General features: G+C 52.0%; 2 protein-coding genes across 7 annotated transcripts in view; both read right to left on the bottom strand.

The window, feature by feature from the left end:
* The window catches only part of PTK7 (protein tyrosine kinase 7 (inactive)), a 64,729-nt gene extending 54,785 nt beyond the window's left edge, over positions 1–9,944 (bottom strand). For both annotated transcript variants that reach the window (XM_037053282.1, XM_037053290.1), the window contains exon 1: positions 9,717–9,944. In XM_037053282.1, coding sequence (XP_036909177.1) covers positions 9,717–9,795 — 79 coding nt within the window. In that variant the 5' untranslated portion in view covers positions 9,796–9,944. The remainder of the gene's footprint in view (positions 1–9,716) is intronic.
* Positions 9,945–11,121: 1,177 nt separating this feature from the next.
* KLC4 (kinesin light chain 4) lies at positions 11,122–24,126 on the bottom strand. Of its 5 annotated transcripts, none has more exons than XM_037053215.1 (16): positions 24,042–24,126; positions 21,612–21,894; positions 20,448–20,678; positions 18,779–18,860; positions 17,964–18,174; positions 17,397–17,484; positions 15,782–15,883; positions 15,366–15,539; positions 14,958–15,057; positions 14,696–14,748; positions 14,418–14,488; positions 14,131–14,239; positions 13,194–13,334; positions 12,815–12,930; positions 12,437–12,500; positions 11,122–11,567 (listed from the first exon to the last, which is right to left on the bottom strand). In XM_037053215.1, exons 2-16 carry the CDS (start codon positions 21,867–21,869, stop codon positions 11,517–11,519), a joined length of 1,851 nt encoding a protein of 616 aa, XP_036909110.1. In that variant the 5' UTR covers positions 21,870–21,894; positions 24,042–24,126; the 3' UTR covers positions 11,122–11,516. The 5 variants fall into 5 exon arrangements, with proteins under 5 accessions (XP_036909110.1, XP_036909144.1, XP_036909119.1 ...); XM_037053249.1 differs by lacking the exon at positions 24,042–24,126 and adding an exon at positions 23,540–23,780; XM_037053224.1 differs by lacking the exon at positions 24,042–24,126 and adding an exon at positions 23,544–23,632.
* Positions 24,127–24,166: the final 40 nt, after the last annotated feature.

Below are 24,166 nucleotides of genomic sequence, written 5' to 3'. Positions count from 1 at the left end.
TGCCGAGTAACCAACCAGAAAGAATGATCTGCTCTTGTAGCTGGAGCTACAAGACCAACAGCATCCCCTCCCTCCCTCCCACCCTCCTTTTTTTCCTAAGGCTGCAAGACAGCTGTTTTCTTTGTGATTTGTCTTCTCCTTCAGGTGGCTGGAAATGAACTTGGGATCTCAAACGCCATCCTAGCACATCATCTGCTGGCCTGAAGGGGTCCCTCTCTCTCTTCTCCCAGCCAGGAAACAGCTCAGCTTTGTGGTTTCCCATAGATGAGCTAAACAGAATCAGAACACCACGGTGTCACCTTGCACCCCTCCATGCTGGAATCTGAGAACTTCAGGGGCAGAAGGACGAACGTGGCAGGATGGCCAAAAGCAGTCAACAGCGCCACTAAAGAGAGAAAGATAAGGCACAAAAAAGTTTACATCCCCCAGAATGTCAGAGGTCATTGTCCAACCTCTTCTGAAACCTCTGAGAAGTCAAAGCCTTTTCCTCAGGTCAGAATCGAAGGGGAAACCTAAATCCATCGTACCCTTACTGCGTGCCAGGGTTCCTACCAGCAAACACGAGCACCTCTATCCATACAAAAGCAGTGAGAGACGGCAAACTAGGCAAGCTACTAACCACAGCCGGGATGACTCTACACCCACCACCCATGTGGTCTCCAGCACAGCGTCACCCAGTGTACAGCTCCCAGCAGGCACACTGGTCTGGAATGTGGCAGCACACCTGCAAGCCGGGGCCTGTAACTGCCTGTGACCTTCTAGAAGCACCAGGCAGAAGACTCCAAGAACCCATGGGTTCATGCCCACGCAAATCTCAGGGATTCAGGCACAGTGTTCTGGACTTCCAGATTACATACATACATACATACAATCTGGTTGTAATTCTAAAAACGTTAAGAGGTATACAAACCCCAGGATGGGCCACTGGAAACCTTAACCTGACTGTTTTTTAACTAAAACAGGGAGAAAAATTGGCTGTGGCCCTGAAGACAAATGTTACTGATACACTCCTCATACAGGACAAACGAAGGTCACTCCACCCTCTGACTCTAGCAGGACTGTTCTTAAACCCACCTAGAGAGTTATCTCATCTGCAAAGCTCACTCCCCAAAGATCTCCCAGTTCCAAGACATGTGCACAAGACATCTCACAGCTTCTGGTGAGGACAAGCACACAGGGACACGTGGGAACGGGAGTCAGCTCTATGGTCGGCTGGGCAGTCCTGAACGGGGCATATCCTGTGCCTCAGCTTCTTTACCTGACACATGCCTATTACCATGCCCCCCCCCAAAAAAAAACAAACCCAGCACCCTCATCCTGCCACCCTTGGACCCTTGTTGATAATATCAACTGTCAGTGTGAGTGAAAGCATTCTGAACACTGCACAGCTGGGCAGAGCAGTCGGTTACTACCGGAGGCTCGCCCTGAGCACACCACTCCCTCCTTCCCAACCTGAAGCCTCCCTTCAGTTGTTCTCCCTTCTGTGCAAAAGAAAAAAAACAAGTTCTTCATCCGGGCCCGAGCCCCCAAATACCTGAGGACTAACCAGGTAAGTATTTCTAAGTCTTCTCTTACTCAGATAAAAACTCTTTTCTCTCTCTCTCTCTCTTAAGACCTCCCTCTCAAACCTCCCCCAAATTCACTCAAACCTTTCCGTTCCCCTTTGCACCCAGGGAATTACACCCACAGCACCAGTTGATCGAGTCTCAACACATCTGTGCCCACGCACTAGAGATTCCAGAATAAAATGCTCTCCCCAAAACCAAGGACAAGGAGGAGAGCCTGTAAGTGTGGCAGAAACACAGCTAGAGGGTGGATATGGAATTACTTGGTCTGGTCGGTCTACGAGGTCACCACAGTAAAGGGTCCTCCACGGTCTTCTGCCCTCAAGTTGAAGCCCAAGTGGCAGGTAGGACTTGCCCAGCAAGCAGACTGAGGCCAATGTGGGAAGCAGGGAGGGTCCACGTCTCCTGACTGCTGGTGGTGTGCCTTCAGGGCCTCCTCAGGCTAAGAGGGAAGTACACCTCCAGGGTACCCGGAACAAGAGCCCATCAGGACCAAGGCCCCATCTTTGTGACTCAAGTGATGCAACTTCTCCTACGGAGCTTCCTCCTGTAAACCAGGAATGCCCACCCACTTTATGTGGGACCACAGAAGGTCCCCTGGCGGACAGACAAGACTGAAGCTCCTTGTTAAGTGTGAAGTCAATGCTGGGCAGCCTGGCCCCTCTTCCCTGAAGACTCAGCCAGCCATCTCTATCAATTATCACAGAGGCTAAAAGCCTGCATCTGCAAGGCAGCAAAACCCTCTGGTGGGGAGAGAAGCCCAGAGTCAGGCCAAGACCTTAGCAGCCACAGACACGTACCGTGGAGCAGGTGCAGCCCGGGCCCCAGCCACCCAGGCTTCTTTGTACTGTCTGAGCAAGAGTGCCTGCCCCGCCTGCCCGCCCACCCCTCCCCACCATAGGAGGCAGAACAGAAGTGAAAAGGGTTCACCTGAAATATATTATCAGAAATCACCAAAATCATTTTGGCCCATCAACTGGGAAGCAAAGAGCCATGGACTACAAGGCCCTCATTCCAACTGGACGGCCACGCACATCCACGCTGTGCACTGCTCAGGACGCCCAGCCAGTCCAAATACTGTCTGCACGTGTTCCACCAGCCAAAGTCCCATGCCCTGGTGCGGGCTGCATTCACTTGGAGCAAGGGTGCCTATTACTGCTTTGCACAAAGGCACTGTATGAGCTAGCTGCTGGGACACCTCCGCAGTCCCCAAAGAAGACAAGCGTTCTCCTTATTGCCCTACCACCCCAAGAAGCGGACAAAGGAGAGCCAGTATATGCTACTGCCCACGCTGACCACCTTAACCACCCATAGGGAGACCACACAGCACCTCAGGAACCTCCCATGGCGTTCACAGAGCCCCCACAAGTTACAAAGAGTGAATGACTGGGGAAGCCCCCACAGCCATCCCGGGATGACAGGAGCCCCTCCCTCAGGTAATGTAAAAGTCTGCCTCGGCTGCAAGAAGCACGGTTTGTGACCCACTCCCTGAAAGAAGGTCAGCATGCCAGGGAGATGGTGGCCCTGCACCAGCACCGACCACCCTGGGGAAACGCTGCTGTTGGGATAGAGGGGAGGGAGGAAGAATTCCCACCAGGAATTGCACAGCGGCTGTGCCCATGTTTCTGCGCTGCTGTTAGAATATACTGAGACCCATTTAAAACATCTGTGCTTTAGAATGAGGAAACCATTTCTAAAGTTGCCAGTCAAGAGCGACCCATTGAGCCCCTGCAAACCATTCTAGAGACTTGAAGACTGGGAAGAAAAGGGATATGAGGGGTCAGGGCAATCTCTGGGAAAGACGTCAGGGCTGGCCAGAGAGACTGCTTCCTGTGTTAGCGACCATCTCCACAACCCAGAGCACCAGGGGGCGAGGCAGGGGGCGGCATCATTTGCATTTTGCCGGTGAGGAAACTGAGGTTGGGAAAGTTTAATGAGGCAGGCAGCAACTGGGGATGGTGTGGCTGGCAGCAACTGAGCCAGGACCAGAGCACAGGAGAGTAGCCGTCACACAGTTACAGATGTCACCTCTCCTCTATCATGCAGGGACAGTTGTGATAACAGAAAAGAACCACCCAGGCTGGCAGACTCCTGGTCCGATGCCTGTGCACGGCCTGCAGCCAATCTCTCTCCTTGCCGAAGCCCTCCCCATACGCTCCTGTGGCATGGATTTACTGTCTTACATTCTGGACTGTTCTTCTATCTTATTCAGCACTTCTCCAAATCGTGTCTTTCATTGTATCATCTGACTCACATCTCTCCATCTTGTCTCCGTCCTGCCTCCCGCCCAACCTGAGACATCTTCACCCAGAGAACCGCCAACACTTTCAACTGACTGGCTCCTAAGCCCCTTCATATTAACACCGACCTCCTTCTCACCACTTCGGACTGACAAACTCTCCTTAGGGCCACCCCATGCTTCTCAAACTTGAGTGAAGGTAAGAATCTCCCAGGAAGCTCTTTAAATACTATTTCTTTTGAGAATTAAACTATCTATGTAACTGGACTGACTATTCAAAAAATATAATATACTCTAACAAATAAGAAACTAAAATACATTTTAGTTTCTCCCCCTATGGTTCTTCTGGGCAGGTCTGCAGTTAGGCCCGGGCAACCCAAATTTTAAACAGCACCTATGGTTAGCTGCCCACCACTATATTCCTGGATGGTCTGGACCACATTTTTGAGAAATCTACACCTTAACATGAGACTCATCACCCCCGTCCCACAACTCAGGACCCAGTTTTCAGAACTTGCACACACACACCTAAAACAGCGAGTGTGCATCCTGCTCATCGTGCGGGATCCAGGCTTCTGGCAGGAACCTGGATCTTCAGAACCCCAGGTAGGCTCCACTCCACTCACTGTGCACTCATTTAGTGTTAATGCGCCCAGGACACAAGAGCCAGGAGAACCCAAAGCAAGCAGTAAGAGGGGAAAGGCCCTGCATATGCCTGCCCTTCCAGCAAGGCTTCCTCCCTGCCCCACTGCTGCTGGGAGGGAAATGGTCCACACGCAGAGAAGAAAGGGGATGGAAAAAGTGACATACTACAGAGCGCCTCCTCACCGCTGATTAGCTGCAGCAGCTCCCGCGCCAGCTCCACCAAAGCGCCAGGGGGCCAAGTGCGCACCCAGCAGTGAACTCAGAGAACCCCAAGACACCATGGCAGAACTTCCACCACCTCAAAGAAAAGGACCAGGCAGTGGGGGGCTGGAGCAGGGAGTGAGGAAAGAGGCACGCTGGCAGCTGGAGGACAAGGCTGGAGCCTGTGCCAGCAGCCATGGCCCCGAGCCCGTAACCCCGCCATGTGGCTCTGCTAGGGGTAGTGCCAGGGGCACAGGAGCAGAGGGGCATGCTACTGAGGCTAGGAGAGCAGAGGGGGGCCAAGGGACGCAGGCCAAGGATACCCAACCCTGTTTAATGACCCTTTCTTCCATTTGGAAAACACGGGAGGCTGAGTCCCTGGCCCCAAACTGCTGTTGGCTCAAAAATTAGAGCCTGAAACGGCCAATCTCCATCCCAGATGAATCTCACAGAAGCTATAACTGGCTTAAACACAAACTTGCACAATCCCCTTCCCTCCAAAATATGAAATACTCTGAAGACTAAACAACACAACTATCAAAGCCCAGCAAAGACGTCACCTCCCTTTAGGAACCAAATGTATTCCTGAAAAGTCATCCGCTGACCAAATTTCTGCCTAACAGATCCAGTTTCTCCACTATAAAATGAGACACACACTCCTGTGAGAAAAGCTGGGACTCCAAGAGGAACAGAACATCACATTTATGATGCAAACCTTCTAGAGTCATACATTTAATGGGCAAATTCCTGACAGAATCTAATTCGAATTCAAGCCAAAGTGAAATGGGTTTTTTAAAAGATTTTTATTTAGTTAGTTTTAGAGAGAGGAAAAAGGAGGGGGAAAGAGAAGGAAAGAAACTTCGATGTGTGAAAGATACATCAATAGGTTGCCTCTTTCACACCCCCCACTGAGGACCTGGCCCACAACCCAGGTGTGTGCCCTGACTGGGAATCAGACCCAAGACCCTTTGGATTACCGGCTGGCACTCAATCCACTGAGCCACACCAGCCAGGGCCAAAGCGAGAGGTTTTTTTTAAAATACAAACATCACAGTGAAGAGTATGCACATGAAATAAAAGTCACGTGAGCCCTGGCTGGTATGGCTCAGTGGATTGAGCATGGGCCTGCAAACCGAAAGGTCTCTGGTTGGATTCCCAGTCAGGCACATGTCTGGGTTGCAGCCGGGTCCTCAGTTGGGGAGCATGTGAGAGGCAACCAACTGATGTATCTCTAACACATCATTGTTTCTCTCCCTCTCTTTTTCCCTCCCTTCCCCTCTCTCTAAAAATAAATAAAATCTTTTTTAAAAAAGAAAGTTATTTGAGGTAAGTCTCCAAATACTGTGCAAAATCTAGGGCCCCTAATTTGTCCTGTGGCAACAGGAGTTTCTATATAAGGAGAGATGCCTAGAGCAGGACTCCTGGAACTCTGGGGTGCAGTCAGCTGGGGAGCTTATGAAAATGCAGTTTGCATTCTGATTCACGCTCCCAGGGAATGCTGATGCCACTTGTCTTTGGACCTGATTTTGAGGGGCAAAGTTATAGATAATCAAGGCCCAGTTCATGGCTGTTAAGCTGTGGCCTTTCCCGGCAGGTCAGCTTCATGTGTAGAGGTGGTTGCCCGTGCCCAGGAATGCTCAGGAAATGCCAGAAGCCACATCAAAACTCAGAAAGCACCACAAAGAACAGACAGCCCAGAAACAGGGAAGGAAGAACGTGTCCCTTGGTTGGGTCATGGCAGAGCAGGCACAAAGAGAAACAGGCCACCCCAACCCAGAGAGGCTGGAAAGGGCACAGAAGACCACCCTCCAGTGCCTACAAGGCAAAGGGGCTGTGTACCTTTGCCCTTGATTACTCTGCCCTCTACTCAAAAGGTTCACTGACCTTTTTAAGAAAGCTAGCTAGATAAAGACCAATTGCAAATAAGATACTGGGCCTGACCAAATAGTTCAGTTGGTTAGAGTATCATCCTGATACGCCAAGGTTGCAGGTTCAGTCCCCGGTCAGGGCACATACAAGAATCAACCAAAGAATGCATAAATAAGTGGAACAACAAATCGATGTTTCTCTCTCTCTAAAACCAATAAATTTAAAAGTTTTTAAAATAAGATACTGTACTGAATTCTAAAAGAGGAGCCCTTCAGTAAATTAAAATCCAACTGGGGCAAAAGTATGGAAGACGTTCTAAGAGCCCAAAAGTTCTCAGGCACCTGCTTTCTCTCAGGAGAGAGAGGACAGTTGGGGGAGGACGTGGAGGTGAAACTGGCCAAAAGAGAGATGGGGAGGCCATCTATGACCGGGGCGGCCAGAGAGGGAAAAATGGAAACCACGTGGGTTTCAGGCAATGGGACTGAGACTAGTTGGGCTGGAATGGAGGGTTCCAGTAGGTGAAATGTTTATTGTTGGGGGTGACTATAAAGATGGAAAGGTATGTTGGAAGCACACCACAGGAGAGGAAGAACAAAAAAGGAGCCCTGTATTTATTTCATTATGTTTAATCCTCAGCCTAACTCCAGGAAGTAAGTCCCTATACAGAGGAGACCAACTGTGAGGTCAAGAAATTGGCCACAGGGCCTGTCAGAGCTGGAGGTGCTGTCCTGCCAACTCTCATCTCCACAGCCGAGCTGTCTCCCCCACTCAGCCATGCGCAGAGATTACCTGTGCCCTCCCACTGTAGTTCCCAACCTCCAGGAAAGCCCATCACTGATAAAAGCAATTCCTAAACCTGAATTACAGGCTGCAGAGCCTCAAGGAGTCTACAGAGCAGCCTCACTCAGAACATGACAACTTTATTTCCCCAAAGAAACAAAGAGCCTGGAGGAAAGGTGGGGAGGTGGGGGATGGGGAATGACCACAGCTGACCAACAGTGCGTCTGGAACTCAGAATCCCAGGTTCAAACACCAAGCCTCGCATCCTCCCCTGCCACATACTGGCAGGGGGGAATCTCAAAGTTTGGAAAGTTACTCAGCCATTAACAGTATCATTACCCAAACTTCAAAATGCTCTAACCTAGCCACCCTAGGTCCCTTGGTCCCTTACTCCAACCTTATTAACAGTAGGGTCACACTGCAACTCCAGTTAACTATGCAAATGAGATGGAAAAATCTACTGTAATCTATTTAAGAATCATTGCCCCCTGAAGTCATGCAGCCTGGGTGGATTGAGTCCCCAGATTTCACTAGAAGACAGCAGGCGCCTCAGCCTTGACTGAAATTGTTTACAGCACATGGACAGGTCCCACACCAAGGCACATTTGGTGGAACTGATTTAAGGGTCTCGTTAAAATGTGCCTTTGTTGAGCACAAGACATCTCCCCACCCCCCAGAGGGGATTCCAGACCTCCAGTCCCAAACCCTCTGACTGCTCTAAATTCCCTCCCCCCCCAACAGAAGACCCCTCTGCTAAACACCAATCACCTGATTAACAAAGATGAACATTAGAGTCCTCTTCTCAAGGAAGAATTTAGCATTTATTAAACAAGAGCCCTGTCTCCCCTTGACTCCAGAACTTCAAACATCAGCAGTGAAGGCAGCCATATCTGGCAACTCGCACACCAAAACCCAAACAGCTGGCCGACCTAGGAAGCCTGCGAACACAGGCTGCTGGCCCATATGGCTGGGCCCCTGATCCTGGCTGCACACAAAAAAAAAACTTCCATACTTCCTCTGGGAGCAGATGTGGGTTCTGCCAGGAGCAATAACCACCCTACACATCACAAGGAACATGGGGCAGCTCCAGAAACACCTCCTACAAATCCCTGGAGCCTGTTCTTACCTCTGGGTCCTCGGTTATAATTATATCTCCTCTTACAACTAGAGGCTTGTTGATTCCATCCGCACCAAAACCCCTCAACAGCTGGCAGGCCAGGAAGATGTCAGGAAAGGCAATTCTCTACCCCCACCCTCCCCATGGCCACTCTTCGAAAGAGGAAAGCGATAAGCTAGTACTCCGTCCCCAGAGCAGAGTTCCCCAAAGAGGGCTGCTGCCATAATCATCACCGAAGATTTCGGTGGGGTTTTTTTTTGGAGGGACAAAGATAGGGGCGATATTTCCATTCCAGGTTGTTGCAGGTAGCTTGGTGCTCTCCTGTAAAGCACTTCAACACCTTAGTGATGACTCTCAGGTGTGAGGAAGACAGGAAATAAAGGTGGGAAGGAGGGGGGGGACGTCGGGGTCCAGTCCCTCCTAAAGATATGCGCCACACCCTCATCAAAATGCTGAGGCCCTTAAAGAAAAGGCAGAATGAATTCTTTTTGCCTTACTGGCCCATAGGAAGTGAGATTTGCTTTTCCCGGTGAGGAGACACAGGACGGAAAGCCGGGAAAAAGCAGAACAAACCCCGTCCGCACCTTTGCAAGCCGGCCATGCCCGATTTTGGCAGCGGCCTTCACACATTAGTCACCGCGACAGCCTGGGACTCCGCTCCCCAGATTCAAGCCTGGTTAGGAGTGGGATCGGGCCCAGGGACTAGAGTAGATGAGGCGGCTCCTAATTCTTCCCTTCTTCCGCCCTCGCCAGCAGGGCCATCAGGGGTCCCAGCTTGGCCCCGGAACTTGGAGGAGGGAAGCACGGAGCGTCGGGCCGGCGTAGGTAACAAAGCTAGAGCGTGCCGCAGGTCGGTCCAGCATCCGGCCCCAGGCCAGCCTCCCACACCTGGACTGAGGCCTCCCGAGGACTCCATCTCCCCCACAGACAGCCACTTCACTACACCGCCCCCCAAGTGAGGGGTAGTCGTTTTCCTCCCGGGAAAAAAACTCCCCACCAGGGCTCGTGCGCCGGCAACTCCCGAACAAAACTCTCACTCAGGCCAGGGAAACTCTGTGGAGGCTGGAAAAGCGACTGTGATCGCGAGCGTGGGTGGTAGAGTCCCCGACCGACAGACCGAATCCGCTGAGGACTTGGCCACCTCCCAGTCGCCGGAACCTTGCACCCTCCGCCAGCCTCTCGACCACTCCGGTGTATCTTCTCTGCTCCTGCTTCCCAAACCCACTTCCCGGGTGACCCCTTGTGCCAGCGGGGCTCCCGCGCTCCCCGAGCTTCGCTCCCCCAGCTTGCCGGGACTCACCACCTAGCAGCGGCAACAGCAGGACGCTGAGCAGGGGCAGCCAGTGGGGGCTGCTCCAGGCTCCCCGCGCAGGTCTCATCACTGCGGGCTCGCGGAAGGCGGCGGGAGGGCGCACGGTGGATGCTTAGACTGAGCTCCGCGGCTGGCCCAGGAGGCCGGGCGCACCGGAGCGCGAGTGCTCCTGCCGCAGCCGGAGCCTGAGGCGTCCCTAGCCGGAGCCGCGCGCGCGTTCCGTACCTCTGAGTACTCGCGCGCCGCCGCCGCCAAGCCCCGCCCCACGACGCCCCCTCCCCGCCGGCCAGCGCGGCGCCCCGCCCCTTCGACGCCCCCTCCCCGCTGGGGTGGGGAGGAGCTAGAAGTTGGGGGAGGGGTCTTCAGATGGCTCTGGTACTAAGGGAGGCCCCGGGGAGTTCGAGTGACCTGAGCGAGATAGAGGGAGGTAAGCTGTGCCTACTGCCCAATCTTCAGGAACTCAGGGGAACAAAAATGACTTGTGATTCCGTGGACCCTGGAGAAGATGGTCAGTTATGGGCCTTCCTGAGGACTCTGACCAACAATTGCCCCAAGGTCTCTGGGGTGGGAGGGGACTTTGCCACCTGAAATCCTGAGGGAGACTAGAACAGAAGGCTGTCCTCGGTGCCCCCAAGCAAGGTAACCTGGAGATACTGTGTAGCCCTAGGAGAGATGTGGCCCGGAGAAGTGAGGGACCAGTGCATGGCTGAGGTCTGGTTTGGGTCTAGACCAATCTGAACCCAAACGTACAAAAGGACTGGGCGGGGAACACCAGGCTGAAGGCTGTTAAAATGACAAATTCATCCCAAGTCCATCTCCAAGCAGTCTGGGCTGTGTCAGGGCATGGCCAAGTCTCCAGCTGTGGGGAGGCCCAGCACAGCCCTTGCTCCAGGCACCCCCCACCCCCAGCGCCACCACCCCCACATTCTTTCTTTGTTGTGAAAGCAGCAAGGGGTGTAGGAGGCGGGTCAGGAGGAGTCAAGCTTTAGAAGATGGGCCCCAGCTGCTGCTCAGGCCTCCAGGATATGCTGAGAGGGGATGGATCCTGCTTAGACCTCCCTTCCCGCAAGCAGCTGGGAGGAGGAGGGGCAGCCACAGAGGGCCTCAGCCCCGCGAGCAGTGGCGCCAGGACTCCAGGGTCCTGCCACATGGCCACCACATGTCCCTGACAACCCAGTCCACAGCACCTTCTTGAGTTGTGGGCCTCCTCCCCCATCCCCCAGATGCCCTCCTACAAGCCCTGCTGGAGAGGATACAAACAGGGGAAGGAAAAGGGAGATCCAAGAATCAGCACGCCTTCTGTTGCCGCATCCATCACTGCCCCTCACCCTTCTGTGAAGGGCCCCCATAAAGCCCTTGCTTCCTACCCTCTTCAAGCAGGACTCAGGTGGGAGAATGGTTACCTGATTCTTTTATTTAAGAAAAGTGAAATACATGGACCTGAAGTGAGGCAGTAGAGGGAACGAGAGGCCAGGGCAAGGCATCTTGCTTGGCCAGCCCCAAACCATCTGACAGAAGAGCCAGCAGCAGGCTGCATCTCTGGTGTGCATGCCTGCTCCTTACCCACCCTGGGACCCTCAGAGGGCGTCAGGGTGGGGAGAGGATGTCCTGAGGGTTCTTCTTGAGGGGGATTCCTGAGGAGGAAGCTGAGACCCTAAGGGCAGCAGCAATCTTCTTGTTAACTGCTCCCCTCCACTGTCCCACCGTAGGGTTGGAAGAGCCAGGAGCAATAGGGAATGCTGTGAGGGCTGTGGAGGAACCCAGCAGACCTGGAGGGTGGGATGAATGTCAGCTGCTTGAAGAGAGGTCCACAGTGCTGGCGCTGAGGCCTCGGGAGACCTGAAACAGACAACATATGCCATCAGCCCAGGGACCTCAGCCTCCTGAAGACTGTCCCCTAGAGTCTGTCCATCTCATGGCTGCAGTCTTATCTGTGGATCTGGGATGGAACCTGTAACCTCAACCTCACCTCTGAGGCTTTCTTAAGATTTTCCAGAAACCCACAGGCTGGTGGAGAAAATACCCAGAGGAGCCACATGAATATCAGCGTATAGTTTGAATGTGTTGGTACAAGTGATCATATCCCATAAAAGTGTCATTACCGTTTTTTCAAGTGGAGATGATTACTTTCCTTTTTCTCTTTTTAATTTTTTTCCTAGATTTTATTCATTTATCTTTAGAGGGGAAAGGAAGGAGAGGGAGAGAGAAAGAAATATCAATGCCTCTAGTGTGTCCCCTGCCGGGAACTGGCCCACAACCCAGGCATGTGCCCTGACTGGGAATCAAACTGCGATCGTGTGGTTCGCAGGCCCGAGCTCAATCCACTGAGCTACACCAGCCAGGGCCCTTTTTCTCTTCTTGACTACTGACTACTGAGTCCCCAAGGCAAGGTGTATAGCAGCTACATGAGGAAGAGCAATAACAATCCCCAAGTCTTTCTTGAATTATTCCTAATTCCCAAGTTCCAGTTTAGAGAACATCAGTTCCTGTTGTCCTCCTTATTCATTCATTTGCTACTGCCTCCGGCCTAAAACTGCCCCTTCCTAGTCACCACCACCACCACCACCACCAATGATTCCCTCAGACAACCCCAGTCCCCCAACTCCCATCTGCAAGATCACGCTCCCCTCTCCCCTGACTCTGCCGGGCTTGCCTGCAGCTGTCCGCTCTTCCTCACCCACCCAAACACTCAGCGGCACCACTCTCACCTGAAGAGGTGCTGCACTGGGCTGGTTCAGATAGTTTAAGGAGGCTGCCCGCTTCATGTTGCTGCTACAATGGAAAAGAAAGAATTGAGGCTTCCCCTCTTTCTCTTTCTCTCTAAAGCTGTGGGCCCGCCACATGACATCAAGTCACTGCCTCCCCACCACCCCCTCCCCCATACACACACATACTCCTATCGTCATCTCCTCAGGTGTCTTTACCCCACATCGGGGCACCTGTTTTTCCTGAACTCTCTCCACAGCCATCCAATTGACCTCCTCCAAGATTCTCTCCCAGACACCCCTCCTCTAGAGGTGAGGGGCCAAGAGGACTTGGAGACAGGGCTTCCTTGTCTGCTTTGCCGTATCTGTCTCACAGTGTACCTGGAGGACCGAGGTTCAGCTCCCTGGAGCTTCCTCACCAGGAGCTCACTGCTTCTACGAAGCACATCCCGGATCTTGCCCAGAGAGCCACTCCTCTGCAGGGTCCCACTGCCGTCCTGGTGGGGAGAGATGGGAACCAGAAGCTAAGGGGATCCCATGCAGGCTGGCTTTTGAATCTACTGCCATTTATTCTTACACATCTCTCTTCCAAAAGCCCACTGACTGAAGGCCAGAGTCCTATCAGAGATGCCTGAGGGGGAGGAGCTAACTGAACTGGAGCTGGGAAATGTTCTCAAACCCCTCATGGACAGGATCAGAGCCTCTCACTGCTACCAGCAGGAGTGGGCAGGAGAGGTCAAGGGGCAACAATCAGACTTACCCCTGGCCACTCCACAAACACAGAAGCATCTTCACCTCCCTCAAATTTCACGCTGCTCCCAGGACCCTCCTGGGAGGTCCTTCCACTGTCGCTCTCCCCAAGCAGCTCGGCCACCTTGGTCTGGCTGATAGGGTCAGTGCCCTGAAAGGAAACGGAAGAACCTGGGACTTCCCACTCCTTAACTCCTCAGGATGGGGCTTCCAAACCTTTATCACCACCAGCCATAGGCAAGCAGACATTTTTCCCTGTGATGTCCCAGGACACACATACTGGAACTAGACCCACCTTTGCTATTTGCAGTGTATTCCTACACACAGATGCATAGGTATTTTCAGCCAGGGCCCACACTGAATTGTGATTTCATGACCCACTACTGAGCTAACACCTGCAATTTGAGAAATTCTGACATTGGGTTCCCTTCAACTATCACCCCCTCAGCCACACCACCCTTGCCCCTTGTCGATAGATTTTTCACATGTTGAAAGAGCAGGGTCTCCCTTTTAATAAGCCCATTCAAGTGAAGTGAACCTTGAACTCGGAGTCCTCACCACAGAGGGCAGGTGGGGGTTAAGAACACACTTAAAAAACAACCACAGCCCAGGCTGGTGTAGCTCAGTGGATTGAGCGCAGGCCTGCGAACTAGAGGATCGCGGTTCGATTCCCAGTCAGGACACATGCCTGGGTTGCAGGCCGGTTCCCTGCAGGCCAACTCCCGGCAGGGGCCGCATGAAAGGCAACCATACATTGATGTTTCTTTCCCTCTCCTTCCCCTCTAACGATAAATAAATCAATTTTTTTAAAAAAAAAACAACCACAAGAATGTCTCATCTGCCTCCCCGAGTCTCCTTCTTCAGTTCTTCCTCTTAGTCTTCAGAGACTCAGAGGAGGCCTCAGTGGGCCCTACCTTCCTGACACCCTTCCCCTCCAGATCTCCAACCTGTTTCCGGGAGCGCAGGGCACACTCCTCCAGGGTCTCAGCCGCCTCCAACTTTCCCTGGCGCCTGTACAGAGCTCCTAGGTTTCTCAGAGTGGTGTTCACTGTGGGGCTGTGGGGGTGGTGAGTACAGGGAAGGAAGTCAGGATGGGTTCAAAAAAGAAGCAAGAGGAAGGGAGCAAAGCTAAGGCCAAGGAAAAGGCAAAGGGACGAAGGGGAAAGGTCCAGGAGGCCAGGATCAGGGCTCGAATGGAGGGCATCGGAGGCCAAGCTACCTCACTGAAGCTTACCTGCTCACTTTGCAGGCCTTGTACCAGCCTCCATACTCAGCGTAGGGTGCACCACCATCACGGTGCCTCGTCTGCAGGAGAACAGAAGTTGGGGGAAGCAGAGGTTTGAGTACAGAGACACCGGAGTACAAGCTGGGCTAGGGTGCGGGCTGGGATGGGGAAAGCACAGTGCATCTGGGGCTGGGGCTGAGTTGGGAAGTGAAGAACTGGGCTAGTGTAAGGAGTAAGATGGGAGCCCTGGGAGCCTCGGGCTCCCCGGGCTGGGCTCCCCCACTCACTTTGCTCATTTCCTCCCGCTCCTCTGCGTGCATCCAGATGGGCTTGTGGTCATCTGGGGGTGAATCATGGGATGGGGTGGCAAGGTTAGAGAACTGAGCCGACAGTATGGGGGAAGCCAGGATCCAGAGGCCCACGGGGCCGGACTAAAGGAGCGTGGCTCGCCACCCCCCAGCCACTTTGGCCTAACCCCACCACCCCCCAACTTTTGGTCTGCATTTCTTTTCCTCCCTACAGATCCCTTCCCAAGCCCTCACCACTCACCATCCACAGACCCAAACTCCTGCACATGGGCGCGGGTCAGGATCTCCTTGTAGAGCATCTCAGCCTCAGCATATTTGCCCTGTTTCAGGTAACAGGAAGCCTGGGGACAGGAAGGCAAAAATGCAAGAGGAAGGGATGGAGACAAGATCTCAGCCAGGCTCAGAGAGTTCCACTTCTTGACCTCTTTATGACTTTCCCCAGAGATCCTCCTCACACCTCCTTTTCTAGCTGCAGGGTCAAGGGTGCTCTCACTCTACTCCCAAGAGGTTAGAGAAATTCTGCGTTCCTACTGGAATGAAGCAGATTCCACAGCCCCAGGGATGGGCACAAAGGTGATGGGATCAGTGCACCAGACTAGAATGCTGTCCCTTCCCCCCCTTCCATCTACTTTGCTCCCTCCTCCCTTACCAAGTTGTTCTTGGTCCGGGCTACGTTGGGGTTGTCCGGCCCCAGCTGCCCCTCATAGATGGCCAGTGCCCTCCGGTAATAGCATTCCACAGCCTCATACTTGCCCTGGTTTTGGCACAACAGGGCCAGGTTGTTCAGCTGCTTTGCCACATCTGGGTGGTCAGTGCCCAGGACCTGAAGGGAAGCAAAGCAACGATAGGTGGCTGTGTGTGTGTGTGTGTGTGTGTGTGTGTCCACCTAGGCACAGGTGCGCATGTGTGCACCTGCAGGAAATAGGGGAAAGGAAATGGCAGAGGAGAAAACAAGGCCGGAGAGAGGGAGGTGAGAAACACAGTGAGGCAAGAGGGTAGACCAGAAGAAAGACAATGGGAGGGGGATCACAGCAGCAGGGAAGCATGGGGAGAGGGTGTGGGCACCTTTTCTCGGATCTCCAGTGCCCGCTGGCACAGCGGCTCCGCCTCCTTGTATTTGCCCCTTTTGCCATAGAGCACAGCCAGATTATTGAGCGTGGCAGCCACCTAGGAAGACAGGTCTGTCCCCTCAGATGCTGGTACTGTCAAGGACCTTGAGAATTAGAGGTTCTCCCCCACAATGTACAACCCCAAGAGAAACAGACTCTCGCCAGAGTCAGGGGAGGGGAAATTGCTGAACTGGATGGCTCTGAGGTTCTCCATGGGGGTGGTATCGCCCTCTAGGGGCAGTTTTAGACATTTCTAAAGGTGTGTTTTGGTTTGGTTTGGTTTGGTTGCCATGAAAATTGGGGGCACTACCACCTCTGGGGAGGCAAGGAAACTACAGATGTTCTGCATATGTGGGACAGCTGTGCCAACTTTTCAGTGTTGGGAAGTCATTAAACACTGAATGTAAGCTTTGACACTTGGTGGGGTAAGATGAGATACATCACCCCTGCCTATCACATGTCATAACATAGGGAATTATTTTCACAGTTAGCTCATTTTCAGAAATATCTTATTTCTCATTTTCTCCACTTTGACAACCTATTGTTTACCTTAGCATGCTATTCCTACTTATTTCTCTAGCATACACAAATAAATCTGGTCTGTTGTTACTTATTCTGACACTGGATTTTAAACTTACATCCACCAATCCTTCTGCTGTCATTTTTTAGTCCTTCTTATATAGAATGGTTTCCTTGCCCTGACTCAGTGGTTTGAGTGCCAGCCTGTGAACCGACAGGTCACTTGTTCAATTCCTGGTCAGGGCACATGCCTGGGTTGTGAGCCAGGTCCCCAGGTTGCAGTGTGTGAGAGGCAACTGATCTATGTATCTCTTGCACATAGGTGTTTCTCTCCCTCTCTTTCTCCCTTCCTTCCTCTCTAAAGTAAATTAAAAAAATTAAAAGAATAGTTTCCTGCCCTGGCTGGCATAGCTCAGTGGATTGAGCATGGGCCTGAAAACCAAAGGGTCACTGGTTTGATTCCCAGTCAGGGCACATGCCTGGGTTGTTGGCTAGTTCCCCAGTAGGGTACTCACAAAAGGCAACCACACATTGATGTTTCTCTCCCCCTTTCTCCTCCCCTTTCTCTCTCTAAAAATAAATAAATAAAATCTTTAAAAAAAAGAATGGTTTCCTGGTCTTACTCCTTCTAAGTCTAAAGTTATTCATTATATATCAGACTACTATATTATGTCTTCTAGCATAGTTGTATTCACTACCACAACTGTTACATTGTATTTTTACTTCACTGTAGTGTAATGTTTATATTACTTTGTTATAAATTACATTCCTTGTAACCCTTCTACATTAATACGGTATCATTTGACATTTTAGAAATTATATATGTAGGTAGATTACATTATCTATGAATTAAGTCTCAGGAAAATACTCATTGTAAGAAGGAGCCATTTGGTTCCCAGGGTTGAGAACCAATGGAATCAGCAGAGGGGTCCAGAAGGAAGGAATCCTTGCACCTCCTTCCTGAGCAACCCCAGGGACTGGGCTGAGGGCAGCGGATGGGTGAGCTGGGAGAGGTCACACAAGCGTGGGGCAAGGAGGGCAAGGGTACTGACAGCAGGGTGGTCCGGGCCCAGGGTGCTCTCCCGGATGCTGAGGGCGTCGTTCAGTAGGTGGGCAGCTTCCTTGTATTTATTCTGGTCCCTGGACAAGGACAAAAGTGTCAAGCTGTTACCCTGAATTCTGCCCCCAAGCCACCCCCCTCTCTCCTTTCCTTTGTGATGACTGAAACACGGTTAGGGGTTGGGCCCACCATGAGGGGACACGAAGCCTGGTGTGTGTGAGCAGTGAGAAGGTTCACCAACCTGCTCATACCAGACACAGAACTGTGCCATGTCAAGAGGAGGCCAAAAGTTATTGGACACAAGAGACAGAGAAAAAGACCCTCCTAAGAAGAAAGACCGGAAAAGCAAAGAGCTTAAGAGATGAGTATTCTCTGAGGTTAAGGGCTCAGGTATGAACAGAACAAGAGTTCCAGTACAGGAGAAAGCCCCCAAGTGGCACTACCAGGGAGACACAGCAGGGAGAAGAGGTACCCAGTGGAGAAAAGAAATGAGAGGCAAAGGTGGATCAAGGTAAGAATCTGGAGGCAGATTTGTGGCCAGAAGGAAGGCAGTACTCACCGATACACCAAAGCAAGGATGTTGAGCATGGTCGCAACATCTGGGTGGCCACGGCCAGATGTGCGCTCCAGGTCCTCAAGTGCCTGCTTACACAGTGGCACAGCCACCTCATAGCGCCCCTGGGCGGCATACTGGATCACCAAGTTGTGCAGAGTCCGTAATCTCGCTGGAATCTCGTATCCGCTATGCTGGGCGCTCTGGCCACGGGACACTAAACCATCCCAGAAAAGAAACAGGAGACCTCGTGAAGGGACTCCTCCTTTCTCCTTCACTGCCTGCCCTCCCCACCCACGCCCCATGTCTTATTCCGTGCCTCCACCTGCCCTCACCAGGCTCTCTCTCTGGACACCTGTCTCAACTGATCTCTCTTGAACCTGTGCTCATCACAGTCCCATTTGTTCCCCTGGTTAGTCATTTGCTCTACAAACATTTACCAAATAAGCATGAGCCAGGGGCTGTGCCAGAGATACAAAGACAAGGAAAACCCGGTGCCTGCCCTTGAGGAGCTCATGTTCTTCTACTCTCCCACTCAACTGTGGACTCCTTACTGGAAGACCCCTGTCCTCATTTCGGTATCCCTAGTGCCCAGCACAGTACCTGCCACATATTAAGTGTGTAGTAAATGTTGATGAATAAGAAGTAATGGGAAGGCTGAGAAAATCAAAGTACTGGCTCTGTCTCTGCCCATCTCCACAGAAAGTAGAGAACTTACTTCTGGATGGTGAGCACCCTATATACTCAGCGAGGAACTAGGGAACAACTGGACCAGGCTCCTGCTGCCCCTCTCCGCCCTCCCACTCCAGAGACAGACTCACGGCCATTGCTTTGGTCTTCTTCCTCCTCATTGGGGAAGAGGTCATCCAGGGAATCCTTGGCGGCATCACCCTCCTTCTCCTCCTAGAAAAAAAGCAGCAGCACATATGAGCCAGCACATCCCCGGTGACCTCTCAGAGCCCCTGCGAACCATGCAATCCTTGACAGGAGGGACCCAAGAGAAGGACCTTGTTCATGTCTCTGCCCCGGGGAAGGCCAGCATTTGCCTTGCCAACCTCAGGCCTCTCCTGTGCAAATCTCGTAAATTTCCCTTCCTTCACTTCAGTTTCCTTCCTAAGCACCCTCATTCTCCAGCCTCCACCTCTCACCCCGTCCACTCACAATTACAACCCTCTGTGTTTACATTGATTATATGTCCATCTTGTCTCTACCGAGGGCAGGAGGTGTGTCTGATCTTACTGACACGTACTCCAAGCGTCTACCTCAGCCTTGTGCCTGTCATCTGCCATAGCTCACACAGGGTTAGTGCCCAGCTCGCCTGTCTAGCCTGCTTCCACACTGGGCAAATTTGCTGTGTCCACCAAGCATCGAAGCCCTGCACAAACACCTCCAGCCCTCCTCCCCAGCTCTGCCAATGTATCCCATGCAGTTCATCCCACTTTCCCTAGAACAGACCAGCTTTCCAGCCCTGAAGCCCCATCAGTGCCATCCCCTTCCCCCAGTACCGAAAGCCCCTCCCTCTCCCTCATCATCCATCAAACTCCATGCCAATTCCTAAACATTTAATTTTTTAAAATTTTTATTCATTTATCTTTAGAGGGGAAGGGAAGGAGACAGGGAGAGAAATATCAATGTATGGTTGCCTCTCGTGAGTCCCCTGCTGGGAACTGGCCTGGAACCCAGGCATGTGCCCTGACTGGGAATCGAATCACAATCGTCTGGTTCGCAGGCCCGCGCTCAATCTACTGAGCTACACCAGCCAGGGCTAAACATTTAATTTTTTAAAAATATTTTATTTATTTATTTTTAGACAGAGGGAAAGGGACGGAGAAAGAGTGGGAGAGAAACATCAATATGTGGTTGCCTCTAATGTGTCCCCCACTGTGGACCTGGCCTGCAACCCAGGCATGTGCCCTGACTGGGAATCAAACCGGCAACCCTTTGCTTCACAGGCCCATACTGAATCCACTGCACTAAACCAGCCAGGGCTCTTTTACAGTTTTATATGTCCCCTATACACACCTTTTTAAACTGCTTAAGGCATAAAGATACACAAATGCCTGTTCAGTGAGGGTTAATTTAACAGATTTTAAGAGCAGATTTTAGGAGGGTCTTGCTCACCTGCATTATGCTTTCCCTAATTCTCACACTTAGGAATCTGGGTTGGAATTGTCCAGGTGCTTATCTGTCTCCCCCACACAAAGCTGTAATCGACAGGGCAGGAATTCTGTCTGCCTTGTTCACTGTTGCATCCCAGGTGGAGTGCACAGTGCCTGGCATACGTAATAGTCTTTTAGTCAAATGGTGATTGAATGAGTGAATATTCTTTCCCGATTGCTGTCATCTGGAGTTGGGGTCAGGACCTGAATTCTGCTACGTGGAGCAGGCTGGGCAGTGCTGCTGTCCCCTGCAGATGATGGAGCGGTTGCCCCATGTCTGTGATGAGTCCCAACTACCCGTCCCCCACCCAGCCTCTCCTGTAACACCTACCGTGGTGTGCCCATCCTCGTCATACTGCCGTAGCTGCCCCAGGAACTCCAGGTGCTTCTTTTCCTCCTCCAGCTGGGCCACGGCCTGCTCGCTGCGCTGGAGCCGCTGCTGGGTACCCGCCAGCTCATCGCGGAGCCACTGGTTCTCCTGGCACAGCCGCCGTACCTGAGCCCGCAGCTTCTGTTTCTCTGACTCCACTGTGCTCAGGTGACTGGCCAAAGCCAGCATCACCTAGGTGGGCACATCCTGTGAGCACCAGACTCTGGCTAGGAGTGTTCAGGAATGGCAGGAGGGGAGCCTACTGGGAGGCGGCAAGACTAGCAGGAGCCAGGAAGTGGCATTGGGGAGCAATGGTTCTACCTTCAAAATACACCCTGAACCCAATTTCTCACTGCCTCCATAGTCACCCCTGAGCCAAGCCACCATCAGGCCCTACCTGGATTACTACAACAGCGTCTTCAGTGGCTTGTTTCTGCCCTTGTTCCCTTAGAGTCTACTCTCAACCAGGCAGCCAGATGACCTTTTTTAAAATGTTAGGTGAGAACATATCATTCCTCTCCTCTGTCCACATAATCTGTCCCCGCTCCCCAACTTCATGACCTCTTGAACTTCATTTTCTATTTTGTTTCCCCTCATTCACTCTATTGCAGCCACAATGGCCCCTTATTGAACTCATTGAGAAAACTCTGGTTCAGGGCCTTGTCACTTGCTGTCCACTCTGCTTAGGATGTTCTTCCCCCATTTACTGCATGACTCAATCCCTGATCTTCAAACGTTTGCTCAAATGTCACCATTTCAGTGAAGCCTTTTTGGACCACCCTATCTAAAGTCATAGGTTCTCTCCATATTACCTAACACCTTCTCTGTTTTATTTTTCCTTTTTATCCTTAGCAATTATCACTCTGGCATACTGAATCATTTGCTTATTTATTGTGTACTATCTGCTTCCCCCAAATAGAATGTAAGCTCTATGATGGCAAGTGTTGTGCTCAGTGATATGTCTCCAGAGCCCAGGGGAGTAGTGCCTTACACATAGTAGGGGCTTAATACATATTTACTGAATGAATGTAAGAATCTAGGACAAGGGGATCCCAAGGGACCCCAAACCTCCAATAAGAAAACTGCTCCTCCATGGGCCATCAGGCATCACCTCCTCCCTCTCACCTGGGCCTCACTCAGCCCCAGCTCAATGGTTTCCATGGAATGGCGCAGCTGCCGGGCCTTCTCATGCACCAGCCCTTCTTCATGGCCTCCCTGCTGCAGACACTCAATGGTATGGGACAGGCTTTGTAGTACAGCCTGGTGTTCGCTGTGTAGGGCTTCCAGCCCTTGGCTCACCAGCCGAGTACGTCCCAGGATCTCCTCCTGGCTGAGCCGATGCCCTGCAGGTTCATCCCGCTGCCCCAACACCAGGCCTGACATCCTGGCCTGGAAGACCTTGCCTGGGCTAGGGAGAAAAAACAGAGCTCAGGTGAGGTAAAGACAAGAAAAAGAGACTGAAGTTAGGGGGTGGTGGGATCCAAGTTAACGGATGAGTGTGGGCAACCTGTGGTTTAATCAGAGAGAATTAAACCACAGTGCGGAGGGATCCTACAATACTAAAAACACAAAGCTTAAGGTTGTGGGAAAGAGAGAGGGAGAAAAATTACTTAAATGAAAAAAAAAAGAATAGACCCCTGGCTGGTGTGGCTCAGTGGATTGAGCACCACCCTGCGAACTGAAAGGTTACTGGTTTGATTCCAGGTCAGGGCACACGTCTGGGTTTCAGGCCAGGTCCCCATTTGGAGACATGTGAGAGGCAACCAATGGATGTTTCTCTTGCTCATCAAGGTTTCTATTTGTCTCTTTCTCCTTCCCTTCCCCTCTCTCTAAAAATAAATAAATAAAATCTCAAAAAAAGGGAAAAAAAGGGGGGCCATGTTAGACGCAACCACACATTGATGTTTCTCTCCCTCTTTTTCTCCCTCCCTTCTCCTCTCTCTAAATAAATAAATAAAATCTTTTTTAAAAATAAAGAAATAAGTTTTTTTTTAAAAAAAGGAGTCAGTTGAGCACGGGCCTGCGAACCAGACGATCGCGGTTCGATTCCCAGTCAGGGCACATGCCTGGGTTGCAGTTTCCGGCAGGGGCCAGTTCCCTGCAGGGGATGCACAAGAAGCAACCATACATGGATGTTTCTTTCCTCTCTCCTTCCTTTCCCCTCTAAAAAGATAAATAAATAAAACATTTAAAAATAATAATAATAAAAAAATTAAAAAAGGAGTCAGGAGATGAGAGACAAGAGCACTACAAGAAACACAGAGTGTTTGGTGACAGTCACAAAGGAAACAGGTTTAAAGCAGACAGCAGATATGTAGAAAATGGTGCGTACTGGGGATCTGGGTGCAGAGGTTTTGCAAAAAAGGAAGGAATAAACTTCAAAGTTAAATCAGGGAAAAGAGAGAAAAGAAGAAAACAAGTGCCTTCATTGCAGGACCCAGATGAGAGGACCCCAGAAGGATCAAGGTCTTCAGGCTGCATCACCCACAGAGCCAAGACCAGCTATCTCCAAATCTGATCAGCTCTCTCTCTTTCCCGACAAGCTTTCAACCCATATCCCCCCCCACGGCCCCCCACCCTGAGGTCTCAGGCTGTCTTCCCATTTCCTCAAAAGGGCCTTGTTTCTCATCTTTGAAGTCCTCTTACCTGTTTACAGAGCACAGCCCTTGGCTGTGGCACTCAGGCCAGAGGCCGGAAGGAACTGTTCAGCAGCCAGGGACTCAGAAGGAGCTTCCCTGCCCAAAGTCCAGAAGTCCAGCATTCCCACCCCTTCTCTCACCACTTCACAGACACCCAGAAGACCTGGCACAGAGCCCCACCCAGAATAAACACCCTCCCTCCCCCTGCCCGCAAGTCTTCAAAGACGCCCAGTGTCTTTCCTCTTTCTCCAGGCCAACCTCTCGCCCCAAGCCTGGGGAGCTATTTTCTCCCAAGAAGGGAGTGAGACTTGATCTGGAACCTGCGGCAAGGGGCGTGTCTGGCTAAGAGTAAAGAGGGAGACCTGGTCACTCCTGGCTCAGTCATTTCCATGGCTTTGTCTCTGTTATGATCACCTACTAACAGGCTCTGAGACAATCAGCTTAGGGTGCCTCCCAGATGCCTGATGATGCTGGAAAGAACGGCAGGTCTGCTGAGCGTCTGCAAAGTCCCAGGGAAACGCAGCACGGGCAGGTAGTCTCGCCGGCCTTGGAATGCTGTTGAGCAGAGCCCCAAGCCATCGACCTGCCCTGTGGCCCTGGCTGGGGATAGAGTGAGATGGGCGGAGACGAGGGGGAGGAGGTACAGGTGGAGGACAGAAGTATGCGTCACGGGGTGAGGACACAGCGGCCCCACAATGCCGAGGTCATTGAGACAGTTGGTAGAGCAGGGGGCGGGGCAGGCCGACAGCTCTGCTCCGTCTGGACACCGAGGGGCGGGAAGAATAGCGGGGGGCGGAGTTTTTTAGACGAGTTGTGTGAGGTCTTTCGGCGAGGGTTTGTTGATCTGCCCAAGAGTGCGGGAATAAGAAGTAGCGGGACCTCAACCCTCAGCCCCAGAGGCATCTCAAAGACTCACCTGCCGTCTGTCGACCTGGCCGCTGTGCTTGCTGATACTGCCCCTTTAAAAGCATCATGGCTACCGCTCGAGGCAATTGTTTTGACGGCTCCGAGGGGCGGGGGCCTGCTCCGCAGTCACGCGAC

The sequence above is a fragment of the Sturnira hondurensis genome, unplaced genomic scaffold (assembly GCF_014824575.4).
Source record: "Sturnira hondurensis isolate 20B ecotype Veracruz unplaced genomic scaffold, ASM1482457v3 Scaffold0000880, whole genome shotgun sequence".
NCBI lineage: Eukaryota > Metazoa > Chordata > Mammalia > Chiroptera > Phyllostomidae > Sturnira > Sturnira hondurensis.
This window is presented reverse-complemented; position numbering and strand designations above follow the sequence as displayed.

Coding starts and splice junctions, on each gene's coding strand:
- KLC4 (XM_037053215.1), bottom strand. CDS start 21,869: ATGTCAGGCCTGGTGTTGGGGCAGCGGGATGAACCTGCAGGGCATCGG. Junction 15,884..17,396: donor TGGGCCCGGACCACCCTGCT/GTCAGTACCCTT, acceptor CTGTCTTCCTAG/GTGGCTGCCACGCTCAATAA. Junction 13,335..14,130: donor CCCTGCGCTCCCGGAAACAG/GTTGGAGATCTG, acceptor GTTTCCTTTCAG/GGCACTGACCCTATCAGCCA.